Raw genomic sequence first — 16,730 nt, 5'->3', positions numbered from 1 at the left:
AATAGGCTGTATTAACAATATTCTATTTTTTTAGAAATATTTGATGTTTTTCTTTTATTCCAATGTAACATTAAAAATAAAAATGTTTTTGTAATTCTGTATATTCGTATATGTTAAAAACAATTTTTGATATGTAAATATAAAATTATGTTTATTATATATAATTGTTGTTATGATATTTCATTATATATTGAACAAATTTTTGTTTAATATATTATTCAATCCACATTCAATTAGAATATATAAATTGAGAAATCCGATGGTTCATGAGACTTCTTAATTGATCGTAAAACTTTCTCGTGCACTTCAATTTTCCTCGATGTCTGCCACGGACGTGTATTCAATTGTGAAATTCTTTTCTCTAATGCATAGACATACAGTAATTTAATTAATTCGCTTGAGTACGATAAGGGAATTTAAATAATAACTTTATTGTCAATTATGATAAGTTAGCAGTATTGCAAAGACTAAGCAAAAGTTTTATTGTGGAAAAGCTTAGTTTGAATTGTTTTCAAAAATTGATCGTTAGAATTGTATTTTATCCTAAAAAATTTATATAATAAAATTTAAGTAAAATTTAGTTTATCAATCATTTAGAATTAATTATGATGAAAAAACCATTTTGTTCGAATAACATATTAAAAAATTAATCATTTGTTAACGTATGTAAGGATGTAAATTAACAGTTAACTGTCGAAACGATGGAATCTTAAAATTATCTGCTAATAATTGATAATAAACAGTTGTATATTGTATCTCATTATTTATCAATCACACTTATTAAAAAAAAAAAAAAAAAAAAAACATGCATTTGCCCACAAACACAATTTAAAATAAATTATATGAAACAAATCTACCCTTTGTGCAGTAAAAAAAAGGCAAATAATTTACAAAGTAAAAGTAAATTGCTTATATTTTAAATAAATTATTAGAGATTATTCATACTCATACATAGCATACAAATGTCAACTATAAATGATAAGGGAAATAAAACTATTTAAAATTATAACATTATTGTACTATTAATTGATGTATGGTTTCATATATTTACAAAATCAGTGATATTTACCGATTTAATGTAGCTTTAAATTTTGCGATACGGATGGAAAAGATTTTTGGGAATATTATGTATTAGGTATTAAAAAAGTTATCAATATTTTATTATTAAAAATATTAGAGCATTTGAATTTTAATGAAAAAATGTACATAGAAAAATTAGAAATTCTAAATGTGCAATAAATAATATTAAATCTATTCGTCTGTATAACAAAATCACGATTATTATATTAAATTAATAATATTAGTAAAAATGCACATTTACAAATACAATAGGTAAGCATTGATATATAAAATATAAAAAATTTATTATATCTATAGAGTGCAATATGTAAGGCTTAGAAAATTTATTTCCTCATCGGTGACGATTATAAATTAATAAATAGCGAATTATTGCATTGTACAGATATTTATACATGTTTTAAATTAATAAGGTTACAGAGAATTAATTACAATAATCTAAATTATTCCATTAAAAAAATAAGGTTATGATTATATGAAAATCAATAACTATTAAGATTACATATAAAAATTGTATAAGGATTAAAAGAAAATCTCTTTCATTATGAAATCATCTATAAAGATATTAAGTTTAAATAAATAAGACTATTCATACCCTTTAGATCAATTCAAATTTTTCCCAATCATTTTTAATATTTTTTAAAATTTTCTTAGAAAATGATAAATTGCTAAACATTTGTACGATCATTAATTAATTCATTAACATAGTTATTACACAATTTATTTATTTATAAACAATTTTATTTAAGCTTAAATATTAATTTGAATATTTTATTTCGATTTTATTTTATTTATTAGATATTTTTAATAGTCTTTATAAATGTGCTTTGATAATTTATAATAAAATAAAATTAACTATTGTGTGTAGTGGTGGTAAATACTATTCAATTAATAAATCTGAGTTAAGATTTGTACTTTTGCAAATGTTTACAGCATAATTATGAAGGTGCATTAACATAAATTTTAGACAGATTTAGAAATTTGTGCAATATAACAGTTAATAAGATTAATACAAACGATATAAACTTTTACAATCAAGAATAGATTGCGTATAATAGATTGAAAAATTACAAATAGAATGAAAGCTGAAAATTAATTTACAATTGATATTATCGAATGATAGAATCCATCGACAAGCATTAAAGCAAAAAACCAATTTTATTATATTAATACTAAACTGCTTTAACCGAACATAATTAAAATTTTTTAAATAGCTTTTAGGTCATTAAGTTCCGTATTTGTTAGTATATAGTGATTTTAACTTGATACACGATACATCCAATAATAGCTATACAAAATTGTTATACAAAATGTTATTATTTAAGATATAAATTTATATTAGTTCAAAGAATTAAATGAAATATTTTTTTTTCTTTTATGAAACCCACATAATTAATTATTGTTTAAATGTTCATTCTCTTAATTTTCTTTTTTACTTTCATTTTTTAAAGCGTACATAGAGACACACGCGCACATAAATTGTAGATTAAATCAAAATGACTGCAAATCTTAAGTATTTACGATAAACATCGGCACATTAACAAGTAATTGTATTATAAAATTTATACCGTTTCAACACACACACTTCAAGAGGATCAAAATGAAAATTTATAAAATTACGATTTTTCCAAAAAACACATAAATTGGAAAGAGATTATAAATTGAAAGCAATGTTATGACTAGGAGTATCAAAAATATCGAATTTAGGTTATCCAAAATATTTCGTACACTTAGCCTTAAAAGTCTAACTTAGTCCTTAATCATTTTAATCATTGCGAGTATGAAGAATAATTATACTGGAGAAATCAAATATACTTGTGATATTAAGGCATTCAAAGGTACGTACTCCGTAAGAATCAAGTAACCACTTATTACTTTTCACTTCAAGTTCAATAGCGAGAACATGACAATAAAGCATTAAAGTTTGGTTATACACAGTCAGTCGCTGCCGTGTGTTGATTAAAATTTTTAAATATTCCGCCAGTTGATGAAAGGTATGTTTCGGGCTACTGCAGAAGAGTCGTTTTGCCCTACAATCGAAACACACTCGAGAGTTTCGACTTTTCTCAGTATGTCGTGAAAATAAAGAATTATTGACGAGGATTTGAAATTCATTCTCATTTAAGTAATTGTATTATTGTATTATCGCTTATTCAAGTGTACAACCGTAACCGACAAGCAGTTTTAGTCCAACGCTTCCAAGGTCGTAACGAACACTTTAGACACATTCGCCAAATCAGCTGAATAATTCCATTGCCCTCGTCGTGAGCTCTATGACGTTTATATTCTCGTCTCTCATTGTGATGATTGTGTAGGATGAGATATGTCTCCTCACACTCCTTTATCGACGATTGACGCACATCACACGGAAATTGTAATTCCTGTATTTATGCTGTATCTGTGATCTGGACAATCTTCAAGGACCAAGGTTAGCAAGACTTTAATTTGTTTAACCATAATTTGATTACAACTATCTATTTTCATCGTGTTTTCAATTCAAAATAAGTAATGTTTTGAATCGATAAAAAGAAGCAGAAGTGATGTAGGTGTTGATTTAAAAATATCTAATTCTCACCTTGACATTGAGATTTTCGTTCGAACATACTTATACGTTAATTGTGTACGTTTTATTCGAATATATCGATATTTTTATTTCAACGACTGTGTAAAACGACGGTTAATAAAAATTTTTACGTAACAATATTTGATATTTCATTAATTAAATATTAAATACATATTGAAAGTGCTTCGTTCATTTTCACGTTAGTAGTCGATTAGAGTATTTTTAGCTAATGATTTTTAAATATTTGTTATCTTAATTTGTTATCTTAATCGAATATTTATTTGAAATTTTTTATAAATTTACAAAAATCACATTGTTTAAAATCTTTTCAAATTCAGTATATTTTTCATTTCTATTAAATATAATCAATTTTTCTTCCAGAGCTTATTTTGAATTATTGAAAACTATATAGAAGACAGATTAGTCACTGAAGCGTACGCAATCTTTATTATCAATGACAGTCGATTTGACATGTCATACACTGAACTGGAACATGGATACCAGGTATAGAACTCATATTTATTTATTCTAATTCTAATTCTAATTCCAATTGTGTTTGAAAGCCATTGTCGGAATGAAATTAATTTGCACAAATTGTCTTAATTGTCAAATATTTAAATTTATTTTATATTTACCGTATGAAAATAATTTTAGATAAAACATAAGGATAATATGGCATTCTCTTAAGTATTTTTTAGTAAGATTTCTGATTATTGTATCGCTGTTTTAATTCAGGGTCTTAGGAGTGCAACAAATCAACCAATCTTCTATGTAGGTGACATTGGAACCGTACAGCAGGGTCTTGTTGGCCCAGGAGGTTCATCTATCTATCGTTCATCAAATCGGGTGAGTTTTGACATTTTCAGTTTGATCGCTGATTTTGTTAAACTCTTCTTTAAAAACTGAACCACATTATTAGTAAACTGTACTATCACATATACGAATTTTGTGTTCTAAAAATTACAAAATAAACGAAATTTTTTAAAAGGACTTCAAATAATTAACAACAAACATAAGGAATTATGGAATGCAGAAATACATCAACATCGTCAACAGAGGATCTTTGTTTTGTTAATTATGATGTCAATGAAGTTGAGCCCTACTGGCTCCAATTTATGGTAATACAGACACACATTCTGTTGTGCTTTCATTTGGTTTCTTTTTTTCCAGAGAGTGACTTAAAAACTTTTTGAGTGCAATCGCATAAAAAAAGCGTAAATTAAATTTTAAAATGTATCATAGTGTCAGATAAAATTAACAATTAAATTAAATTAATTAAACGAAGCATGTTCTTTTATATTTTAGTTAGTTACTCTCGAGAGATAACAATACTGAAATTAATAAAGTACTCGTAACTTAGAGTATATTATTTTTTAATTACTTTGATGGATTATTGGTATAGTAAAGTCAGAGCCATAAAACGTTATAAACACGTTAAAACTGTTGTTTATAAACATAAATCTAAACATTTAAATGCAATGACTTTTTAAAATGATTTTCTAGCTATTGAATAGTAATTAATAATCTTGATAAACTAATACAGACTATAAGCAAAAAATATAAGTATATTCTTGTATATGCGATTATCAATCTAAAACATATCCAAGAAGATGTGGTAAATATATGCGCGCGCGCGCGCGCTCGTGTGTGTATGTGTGTGTGTGTGTGTGTGTGTGTGCGCGCGCGTGTGTGTGGATGTATAGTTTAAAAACTCAGCATATAAACTGGAGTATACGATTTATCGATATCTAAAGCTGTCTTTTGCATAGCATATCATGAAAATTTGCTTGTAATATCAACTGTATATCCAATGAATCTTGGTGCAAAATATTGTGTGTGCTTTAAAGTTTTTATTTGGATGATCCGACCCATTTGGTAACTTGTATACACTAAGTAAAAAGTCCAAGATTATCTAAATTGATGCTGCATTAAAAGAGATCACTACAATAATTACTTTTACTACTTATAACGCACACTGCCTTGTATTTTCATATGCGCTATTATGCTTTATTAACGAGTTTAAAGTAAGAGTCGAGATAGTGAAGCATACGAGTTGAAAGAAAATTAGTGTTAAATAGAATAGGTCTACGTCGGTTTAAGAATTAAAACAATCGTTATAGATAGATTTATTAAATTATTCTTCAAGAATTCGTGTTAATGGTATGTGTACATGTATATGTTTTCAAAAATATTTAAACGCACGTGTAATTACGCGATAACGCTTACTAGCTGGTCGATTATCAATTTAAAGTACATTTCTTTTGCGATAGTGTGCGCAGAATTAAAAGATTTGTTGTATATTACGTATTTTTAAAACTTTAAGAAAAAAATTTTACCTGCCATATAATGTTATCTTATTAGAAAGTCAATATTATTAGAATGATTTCAAATAAAATCATTAATTTATGCTAAATTTTATTAAAAATATATTTCTTAAATTCCATTACTTTCATTAATAATATTATTTTCACATTCATGTACATCATGGGTATTTATAGTTGATAATAATAATAATTTGTTTATATATTACTTGGTAAATCTGATTTTAATTTTGAAAGTTATTGCTTATTGAAATAAAATTTAAAGTTTATTTTGAATGTCGTTATTTTATAAATAAATTGTAATCTGTCGTGTTGAAGAAAATTAAAAGAACTAAAATATAAGTAAACATTTATAGTATATACATTTATTTATTTATTACATATTTATTACATATATTTATTACATATACATAATATATACATTTATAAGTAAACGATAATTTAGAAACAGTTATCTCCACATTCTATCGTATCAAATAATCCGGGGGATCGTTTCGTTGTTGTTAGTCCATTCGTGGAATGTCATTGATTTCTGTTTAGATAAGTTGTCTTTCTCAATTTTGAAGTCTATCAGTAAATAATTCGGACTTCTTATTTTTTTACATTCATTTTCATGTTCATTTTAATCAATGAAATATGCACCGATAAAATTACTGTTAACTATACTACTGACGTGGGCTGACGGGCGTAAAAGTTGATTATTTATTTGTCTTTATTAATGTGGGTTATCTTATAACTATGATGATAATTGTATCTGTTAACCTCTCCAATATCTTTCAATATTGCTACTTTTAAGTGCCTACGATATAAAAACATTAGATCATTTTTAATCGTGAGTTACGCCCATTAACAAATGTCATGCGCTCAATTATATTCTTCGGATCCACACTTATTTAGATCTTTCACAATGCTGCACAATAGCGGCATAGTTTCCATCAAAAGCTTTTTTTAACATAATTCAATATATTTATGCTGGCCTCTCGTTATAAAGAGTATTAATTCGTCATTTAATTCGAATCATTAACAAACTACTAATTACATATAATTTTCATAAAAATGATATTTTTATTTCGAATCTTTTATTAATTATCGTATATGTTTAAATGCTTTAAATATTCATATAATAGTATTTATTAATAATAATATGTATTTAATGAATAAATGGAATATCAAATTTTATGATTAATATTTTATTATCAGTATTCGGTTAGGGAGATTCGGTTAAGAGTATTAATTCGAGATCTTGCAGCTAATCGACTTTTTAAACTTTTGTAATTTAAATTTAGGATAAAATAAACATCAGAATCACTTCTTCTTTAATACTGAATACTTTAAAAACAAAAAAAAAAAAAATGTTTCTTCAAAAGATACGTATAAAACAATTTTCTTTTGTGTACTATACAATGTAAAAATCAGAATAAAATATTCTGGCATCAACATGAGTTGAATGCAGTTAAATTATTACAATATTTTTTAAAATCCTTAATTTCATAAAAATTATTCCAATAAAAATATTTAAATTATATTATTTGCGACAAAATTACACCAAACTATTATAAATATTGTATAATTGGATAAAATGGAAAAAATCGATAGTACGTACAAATTCATTTAAAATTAAATAGATAAGATAGCATGATTATTTAATAAAAGTTTTTTTTCTTCATGAAATTGTAAATTAAAATATAATGATTAGTTTCTCCTTAAAGAGTCTTGTTTTTTTTTTAAGTACAAAATTGTTTGCAATAATTATCATTTTCTAAAAATGGATTTCACTTATTTTATTTATTTAAATAAAAGTTTCACTAAGCGCAGCTTAAGTATATTTTCTTAGAATTTTAAATATTCAAGTGAGTTTAGACAGATGAGCAACGATCGAATTAATGTTTCATATAGTGTCAATTTGTTATTTGCCGTTGCGATTAAATATATATCGCACTGTTTTTTTTTTTATGGTATATTTACAGGGATACAATAACATGTTTTACAGTATGGATTTTTGTTAAGATTTTTAATATGATAAATAGCTATGATTTATTTTTTATCTGATTAAGCTATATTATATAAACAAGATAATTCTAAATATAATATGCATAATAGATATATTATTGGTAACACCATATAAGAGCGTTTATTTACTTCATTTTTAACTATTTCAATAGTAGAGAATTTAATATATTTAATAGCTTTCATATAATTTTAAAATCATATAAGCATAATTTAAATAAATGAACAAATCTTGTAAACGTTTTTAAATATGTTGTCTTTTCTAAATTTATTGATTATTCTTATTATTTACGCGTGATCAATGGAATACGAAAAATATTGATTTTTTACGATTTATCGAATAATGAATTATACAATATAGGAAATCGAATTATCGAAAATTGAAACGACGTTTTAATAAAAAGCATCAAATGAACACAAACTTCTGATAATTTGTCTTCAAGGATAACGAGAAGTCTTAGAATTGTTAATAAAAGAGTGATTAGAATTTTTACTTAAATTCTATTTAATTATAATGCCATAATGATTATGTACATTTTTATGGCGATTGGAAATATTTCACTTTAAATATTTGATATTACGACTAATGCAGTGCAGATTGAGCGCTAATTATTGTTGTACGAACGATAGACAAATTTATTCGTAGAATATATTAATGGACAATCGAAGTCTTAACGCATGTATAATTAATATAATTATTAATAGTATTTTTATGAAATATTAATAATTTATGTTTAAATCGACTGCAGAAGAATTAATAACGTATAAGGATATAAAATTATATGTCATGTTGAAATCACACTAAATATATATATATATATATATATATATATATATGGCAATTAATATTAAATACTCGAAGCAGTTAATATTAAAAATAATTTTCTCTTAATTTATTAAACATTCTTAATAGTCCTAAATATGAAATAAAAGATCGTAATAAAAAAAAGTCATTCATAACAAATTGAATGCATGTACAAATTTTGTTCAAATACTTGCGTCCGGCATGCCAGTCAATTAAAGAAAAATTCTCATATTTTTAACGTTTTTATGAATAAAATAGTTATAGCGTGAATAAGTATATTTCAAAAGTATTTTTATCGATGCTAATAATTATTCATAATGCCACATTTCCATTTTCTAATCAAATATGACGGATTCATCGTATTCAAATACACAACTAATTTTCTTTTGTTTTTCGTTTTTTTTTTGTTATGCTTTTTTTTTAATTATTATTTAAATTGGTAAAATAATTTTGTAAACGAGACTGGGGCGAAAAAATCGAATATTTATTCAACTATCAGATATCGTATGCGTGACAAAAATGTCAAAGTCGTTATACACGCCGCAGTCCTGATCGGCCTTAACGCGTCGTCCATGTACGTCTGAAAAGGCAGATTACAAGCAGTGAAATAACTTGTTGGAAAGTTCGATTATAAACAAAAATAAGACTCTTTCTATTTAATAGTGTGCCAAGTTGTAAGCGCCACTATTCAATATCTCATTAGGGAAAAAAGAATCTCGCGAAGGTCTCCGGCGTCCAATGTTACCTTTAAATACAAAAAGTAGAAAAAAACAGAAGTAAAAAAAGCTTCGCTTTTTTTCGATGCGAAAGCGACCGCGCGTTTCTTGATGCGCTTCTTTGTTTGGCCAGTGCATCTATATTTGCTCTATATTTATTCGCGGTCGCACGTGTATGAACGGAGTTTAGCCTCATCTGACCGACTGGTGCATCGGTCTTCCAACGACGCATTTGGGAGCTTCGATTGCAGAGCCATTAAGAATTTTCATTCGTTCCGGACTTATTCCAACTCCGTGGCAAGCATCGTATGCATCCATTCAGGTCATATCAAAATAACACACACGCGCAATCTGCTCCCCCCCCCACTCTCCTCCTCCTCCTCCTCCTCCTCCTCCTCCTCCTCCTCCTCCTCCTCCTCCTCCTCCTCCTCCTCCTCCTCCTCCTCCTCCTCTCACCCACCATCGACTCCTGGAGTCTCTTCTTTGTGTTATTAATGCGCGTCTTTGGTTAGAGCCGGACGAGATTATTCGGCGTAGTAAGGCGCATTAATTTAATGCGTCGCCGACGCTCGTGCGATGTTATGACAGACAGTACTTGGCTAATTTGCAACTTTATTTATTTATTTTTTTTATTCCCTTTATTTGTGAGTGCGAAGGTTTTTTTTTTTTTTTTAAAGAATTTACGCAGGCTTATTTATCTATTTATTCGCTCATTTCTTACATTCTTTCTTTCTTGTTTTCTTTTTCTAACAATTAAACGCTATTGTTGATGATGCGAGGAGGATGATATATTTTATTTACCTTCGAGAAATACTTTGAAGTTAGATGTTAAGAGAAATTTGTTTGTTTTTTTTTTTCTTTTTCTTTTCGGAAAGTCGTAAAAAGAGAAAGTTATGCATATCAATGCCATCGCTTGTTTATCTTCAAATTGTCGACAAATTCTCACCAACAAAGTGCATTAGCATTGGCATTCATAGTACGTTTTATTTTTAATTGCAGTTTCAGATTAAATTTTCTTGTTTCTCTCGACATAAAGTAATACAACTTACAACAATTTCTTATTATAATAGATATTTACGTGAATAAAGAAATAGTTACTTTTATAAAAAGGTCCATCTATTTCTCAGAAAAGTATTCTATGACCAAAGAAATGCGGTATTTTTTCATCTCTTTATATAAAATTAATATCTATTTAAACGTCAAATTGTTCTGCTTGTGCAAACATTTTTAACGCCAAATATTTAAAGTACTACGATCCCTGCATTTTATTTCTATTTTAGATAGCGAATGAAACGAATTTTCTACATTGCTTTTATCAAAGAGCCAATCATTCACTGATTATTAAAAAAATTCAAACAGACGAGTATTTTAAAGGTTCTCGGCTCGTTCCGTACATCTAATTTTGGCTTTATAAAAAGTAAAATTTTTCCGCACGAAATTGATAATATTAAGATGGTCGATTGTTTACCTTGAGACAATTTATAATTAGATTATACATTAAATATAAATTATAGAATTTTCAAATCAATTTCATAAGTCAACAGTCAATAAAAATTTGTTGATAATGTCTTAAAAATAGATCTTAAATGTGCTTTTTATTCAGAACCATTAAAGAGAGGAGTTTCATATCGAAATGATCGGAAAGATTCAATATATGAGAAATCGATGGTTATTACTACTTAATCATTTATCAAATGTTTATGATAACTTTAATAAAAAAAATAAAATAAAAATAAATAATAATAAAAAATAAATAAATAAATAAAAAAGATAAAAAAAAACGATATATATTTAGCAAAGAATATTTTATTAATAGTTAATAGTACGAAAACGTTTAATTTAGATATATTATAACAGTAAAGCGATTAAAAATAATTACTGTCATTATATTATTCAATTAAAAATATGTCCCAACTAAGTTTTGAAAGGAGTAAGATTCAAATGAATATTAATGAAAAATGAAAAGAAAAATCAATACTTTGATTAAAATAAAGTGTCTTGCCAAAGATGTTTTATTAAAAATGTAGTATTTATGAATTTATTTGTGTACTCTTTCGCGTATAAATGTGCAAATATAAAAAATTTACCTAATACATCCACAGAGTACGATATTTCATAATTGACGTTCGTCGTATGTATTTGATATTGTTCTATATAGTTAAATTGTTCGTTATAATTTGTGGTGAAAGGTGTATAACTGTAAGTATTATTCCAAATTACGTATTAGATTTTCAAATCGGGGGAAATTACAAGTTAATAGGAAATTGTTCATTTAATTCAACTTTATTCAAAGCAATGCTCAAAGGCAATTTTGAAATATTTGTCAATTCAATACTTTTAATATTTTGATTTTGAATGTTAACGGCGGAAAAGGCGTCGTTTAATTTGATCATCTAATTCACTATTAACGTACGCGAAGATTATTTATACAAATAATTTATAGAGAGCGCGACACAATAAGTATCTCTTTATGAGGCTTATTTCACGCTTACGAGAATTGCACGCGCGCCAAATAATTAAATCACTCATTATTAAATGCATACGCGATTACATAAAATGCTTATTTTACATTACTTTAAATATCTATCTGTGTAGATTTTATGATATATAAATGGGACATAAGCGAAGGCAGGAAAAATTAATGCTAAGATACATCGACAATTGATCATCGATACTTATATATATATATATATATATATATATAACATGCTGCTAATGTATTATCCTTAACAAGTTCTATGCGAGTATGGTCAACGCATGGTAAAGCGTGGACAATTATTCTTTCATCTGTTTATTAGCGCGACTGTAAAGCGTAAAGCTTACAATTTATCGATTTCACAATAAAATATAAATTTCCCGATATTTTTAGAAGCGTATAATTAGAAAACTTACTTTTGAAATACTCTTAAAATACTTTTAAAGCCAATTTGTGACGCCTTGGACGTTATCGTATGCCTCGACGCAACGATTCCGGATAAATGAATAAGCGTATTATCATGAGCGTAGCGGGAAAACTCATCACTCCTCCTAGTTTCATGTTCCTCTCTATCGCCATTACGACATCGAGCGAAACAGCTTATCGAGCCTACAACTTTATTATAACGTAATACAAAATGTCGCCTAGTTAAATGCCGACGTACCATTGTCAGGAGTAACATTGTCATCGTATCGTCCTATCATTACCATAATTGCCCTTCCATTGTTATCGCTAACTTGATGCTCGTCAAGCGGCATCCCATAAACAAGTAAACAAAGTAATTCGCAGGCCCCTTATACGGCCTATACAGATTATCGAGCCGCGTATTCCAGTAATAAGATGACAAAGCTTAACTTGGCAACTGGTCCAAGAACGAAGAAAGCCTTCCATTTAGCGCGAAGAGGCTGCGCGCGGGCGACACGCTCGCTGCCAAGTCGCCGCCGAAGCTCTCCGAGACGACGGGAGTAAGGTCGTCGTCGCTGGGAAAAGAGAGCGTGACTGGTGGGTGGAGTGAGGTAACGGGGGGAGGGGGGATATGGAGGGAGGAGTGGATCGGATGGCCGCGGACGATAAGGCTGGAGCGGCGTTGAGATGATGGACTTGGGACTCGCGCGCGGCGCATTGTAAATTTCAATGACGAGGCGCTCGTAAGCATTACGACTGAGATCGAGAGAATCCGCCAACAAGGCCAATTGGCGCGGGGCTCTTACGCATCGGCGCGCTGCCCCGCTTCGTTTGCCTTCTACACTGGGAAAACGGCTGTGCAGTTGTGCGCGAGACGTCGAAACGTCAGTCGGACGAAAATCTAACGATCCGGCCCGATCCGTGGACGATCGTTCGGATCTCTGCGATCGCGAGGTGGGTCCTGTCGATCGGAGCCCCGTGTGAATCTCCCCTCCGCTGTCGTGGCCGCTTTTAGGGCACGTGGTTCGAAGCCTTGCCGGGGCACGTGCTCATTGCTTTTGGCCCTCGTCGTTTTTCAAAATTGAAAATAGGGCTTGAGTAGGGGTGGGAAGTTGCGAGGGGAGGGGGGGGGCGACGACGACGATGATGGTGGTGGTAATGGATGAAGCGAAGGTTGGCTAAGATGGTCGGCGTTGTTTCTTAAGTGTTTCGATTAAAGATTTTCGCGAAACTAGCGAGTTTCTGCTATTCGTTCGCAGAGTCGTTTGCGAAGTTCGGGATTTAATTCTACCGCGGTGCGTTATTATAGTGGAATTTCGAAAAATAATTATTTTTAGCCGGGGCAGAAACTTTTGTTTTTGAGAACAGTTTTTGTTGGGAATGATCGTTGAGAAGTGTCGTTCAAGCATATTTCATTAGCCTAAGATTAATGAAATTTGGTTTAGTAGTTTTATAATTTTTTCCATGGGACGAGGCACCGAATTAACGTTGTTTTTTTAACGACAATACCTTTGTTATTGCTATTGTGAGTTAATTTAGAGAGAGAGAGAGAGAGAGAGAGAGAGAGAGAGACAGACAGAGAGAGATAGTTGTTTTCAAATCCAATGTTTCTATATGCGTGTATAAATTTACATCGGTATTAGTCGTTGATTGGAATTTAGAAAATATAAAACCATGAGAATACTAATAACGTTCTAAATACGGCGGATTGCGAACCATTTATTTTATAAATATTCCGTTCGTTGTAAATGATTTCTCGCACCGAAGAGTTCACCTTTGTAAGTTATTAAAGAAGAAAAAATGAATAGAGACTTAATTTTATTAAGAGATTGATATATTTAGTATAGGCTATTTAAATTAGCCAAAGGCAATCTACAAAATTAATGAATAATAATTGCGGAAATGTGCCACATATGTGTCAGCGTTGTTTAAAATTCTTTTAATTACTCGTTTGTTCACACGGAAACAGCATTTATAACATCGACGTGAAAATTTCTTTTCACGTGTAATCAACGGCAGTTCGATAGCTAGAAAAAAAAATAGAAAGGAAAAGATGACATATTAACTATAATTTATGCGGAGAAAATTTTTTACAACATTCCAATATCTTTCGAACGCCGATTTTCTGGTACTTTGAATTGCTACGAATCAGTTTTTTCCGTGCTATGCTATGTTATCGACTGAATATAGATTATATCTTTAACGAGTCCATTTATTTTCTAAAAAAATATCTTGGATATTATAGAAGGTTACGGCATTGGACTGGAAATTCAAGGAAGCACATAGTACGAGAGAATTAAGATTTTGCATTTAGAAATATTAATATTTAGATGTAAAATTGCCTAAACCCATCAAAATTTTAAGCCGAATATTATGAATGTTTGAAGAAAACAATATACGTGTATGAATTCATCTTGGACTTTCCTTTGTGCCTTGGGATAATGAAACTTTGTTTAATCATTACATTATAATGAATAATAATAAGCAATGCTATTGAAACGTGCTATTTTTATTTATGCCATTAAATATTTCATAGTGTTCGTTAACTCCATGTAATAAATGCTTAAATTTATTTAATTTAAATTTACTTATATCTGCCTAAACCTGCATTGTGCATAACTTGTGACGCGGATTCTATCAAAGTTAGGAGAAAACTTCCGTAATTAATTTCAAGGGCATTTTTGTAATCTAATCAATTTTTGTCATGGCGCGCTCACTTTCTTTTCTCACTAATTAATAAATGACGGAAGTAAAACGACTCGCATCTAATATTTATAAATATCCCTAAATTGGTTAATAAAATGACCGTGGAATTTAATTGAGAATATATGTAATGTCTATAATGAATGCACATGTTCTATTCTATAAATAAGAAGCCTAAAACGTGCTCAATCATCGTTCGAATTTTTTGTTTTCCTTTTCCAATAAATAGCCGAGAATTTTATTTACTTTAAAACTTCATGAATTGCTCATAGCAATTAATAAATTCTTTAGCTCCAAATCTTTGATGTGGTCCAATTAATAACAGAGATAATCCAATCATTTTCTACTTGAAATTGTAAATGTTTATCTATAGTATATTCATTGAACCTAATTCGGTTTATCGACGGCTTCGAATAGAAAGTCCAGAGAAGTTTAGATTTATATTAGTGCGCGTTGCATTGGTATGAACGAGTGTGATCATTGATAGGAAAATGAGCTTGAAATTTATTTTTAGAATCCATGGTATTTTGTACGCTTAATATATCTTAGTAAAAATAATTGAAACTTTCTGTACAGCTAACTTATACAATTTGAGCAAGTCGATTGCGTATGCATTCTATTTCCGAAATTCTATTATTTGCAAACTGTTAATATATTTTACAACTTATGTCTCATTCGAGAATTATAGTGGCATTATTTTGCATGAATGTTTTTATAAAATTATTACAAATTTAATTATTATTATGTTCAACATTCTAAAATGGTAATTACGATCACCCTGTAGACTAACAGTGATATAAACAACAATATGTCATTTAATATTTCATTTATTTATTTGTTTACGGTTACCACTAACTGATAATATTTTTCAAGTTAGCCTCTCATGTAAATAACTACTAAATGTTTATGTACATTCATTATTTTAACGTTTATGCGTGAAAAAAGTTTTACTGTTGAAAAATAGTAAAAAATAATTACACAATATGCAATTAATATAGTTTAATTTGCAACAAATAAATTTTAATCGTGTAAGGTTATATTATTATGTTTGCTTAGGCGCTGAAATTTCTCAATTTATTAAAATTATTCTAAAGAACTAGAATTTTTTAAAAAAGAAAAAAAAATATTTCTTAGAAATTAAATGATAATTTTCAAATTAATGGAACATAGCGATGGACGATAAAAGATTGTATTTAATTTTCCTTTTTAGTAACAATTCTAATCAATTATGCAGTGTAATTACAATTTAATACAATTGTTGAAAACATATAATGTAATTGAAATCTCTCTATTTTCCTTATTTGTACTTCCTTGTTTTTAATTTTATTTTAAAATACCTTTTTTTTTATTATTATTTATTAATTATAAGTATAATTTGACTATAGATTGAAATATCTGCAAGAGCTACGGACTGTTTACGACAATCAAAAGTATCCAGCAACACGGATTTGCATCCATTTGTGCATTTAAATAATGCATAATTTATTCGAAAATATATAGTTGACAAAACCTAGAAATTTTTTTCTAACATTTCATCAAAGTTATAATTGCGGCACGTGTGATTGCAATTACAAACTTGGATGAGTTTCCAGCAATAAGGTTTTCCAAGTTGTGTGCATTACCTGCTTTACAGATGAATTAATCTAGTAAGAGAGGA

General features: G+C 28.6%; 1 protein-coding gene across 1 annotated transcript in view; it reads left to right on the top strand.

Annotated features, from left to right (window-relative positions):
- Positions 1–2,929: 2,929 nt before the first annotated feature.
- The window catches only part of l(1)G0196 (inositol hexakisphosphate and diphosphoinositol-pentakisphosphate kinase), a 50,782-nt gene continuing 36,981 nt past the window's right edge, over positions 2,930–16,730 (top strand). The window contains 3 exon segments of the mRNA XM_011495573.1: positions 2,930–3,505; positions 4,022–4,144; positions 4,376–4,486. Coding sequence (XP_011493875.1) covers positions 4,112–4,144; positions 4,376–4,486 — 144 coding nt within the window. The 5' untranslated portion in view covers positions 2,930–3,505; positions 4,022–4,111.

Source organism: Ceratosolen solmsi, unplaced genomic scaffold (assembly GCF_000503995.2).
Source record: "Ceratosolen solmsi marchali unplaced genomic scaffold, CerSol_1.0 scaffold1, whole genome shotgun sequence".
NCBI lineage: Eukaryota > Metazoa > Arthropoda > Insecta > Hymenoptera > Agaonidae > Ceratosolen > Ceratosolen solmsi.
The sequence above is the reverse complement of the archived record's forward strand: the minus strand, read 5'-3'. Positions and strand labels throughout refer to the sequence as shown.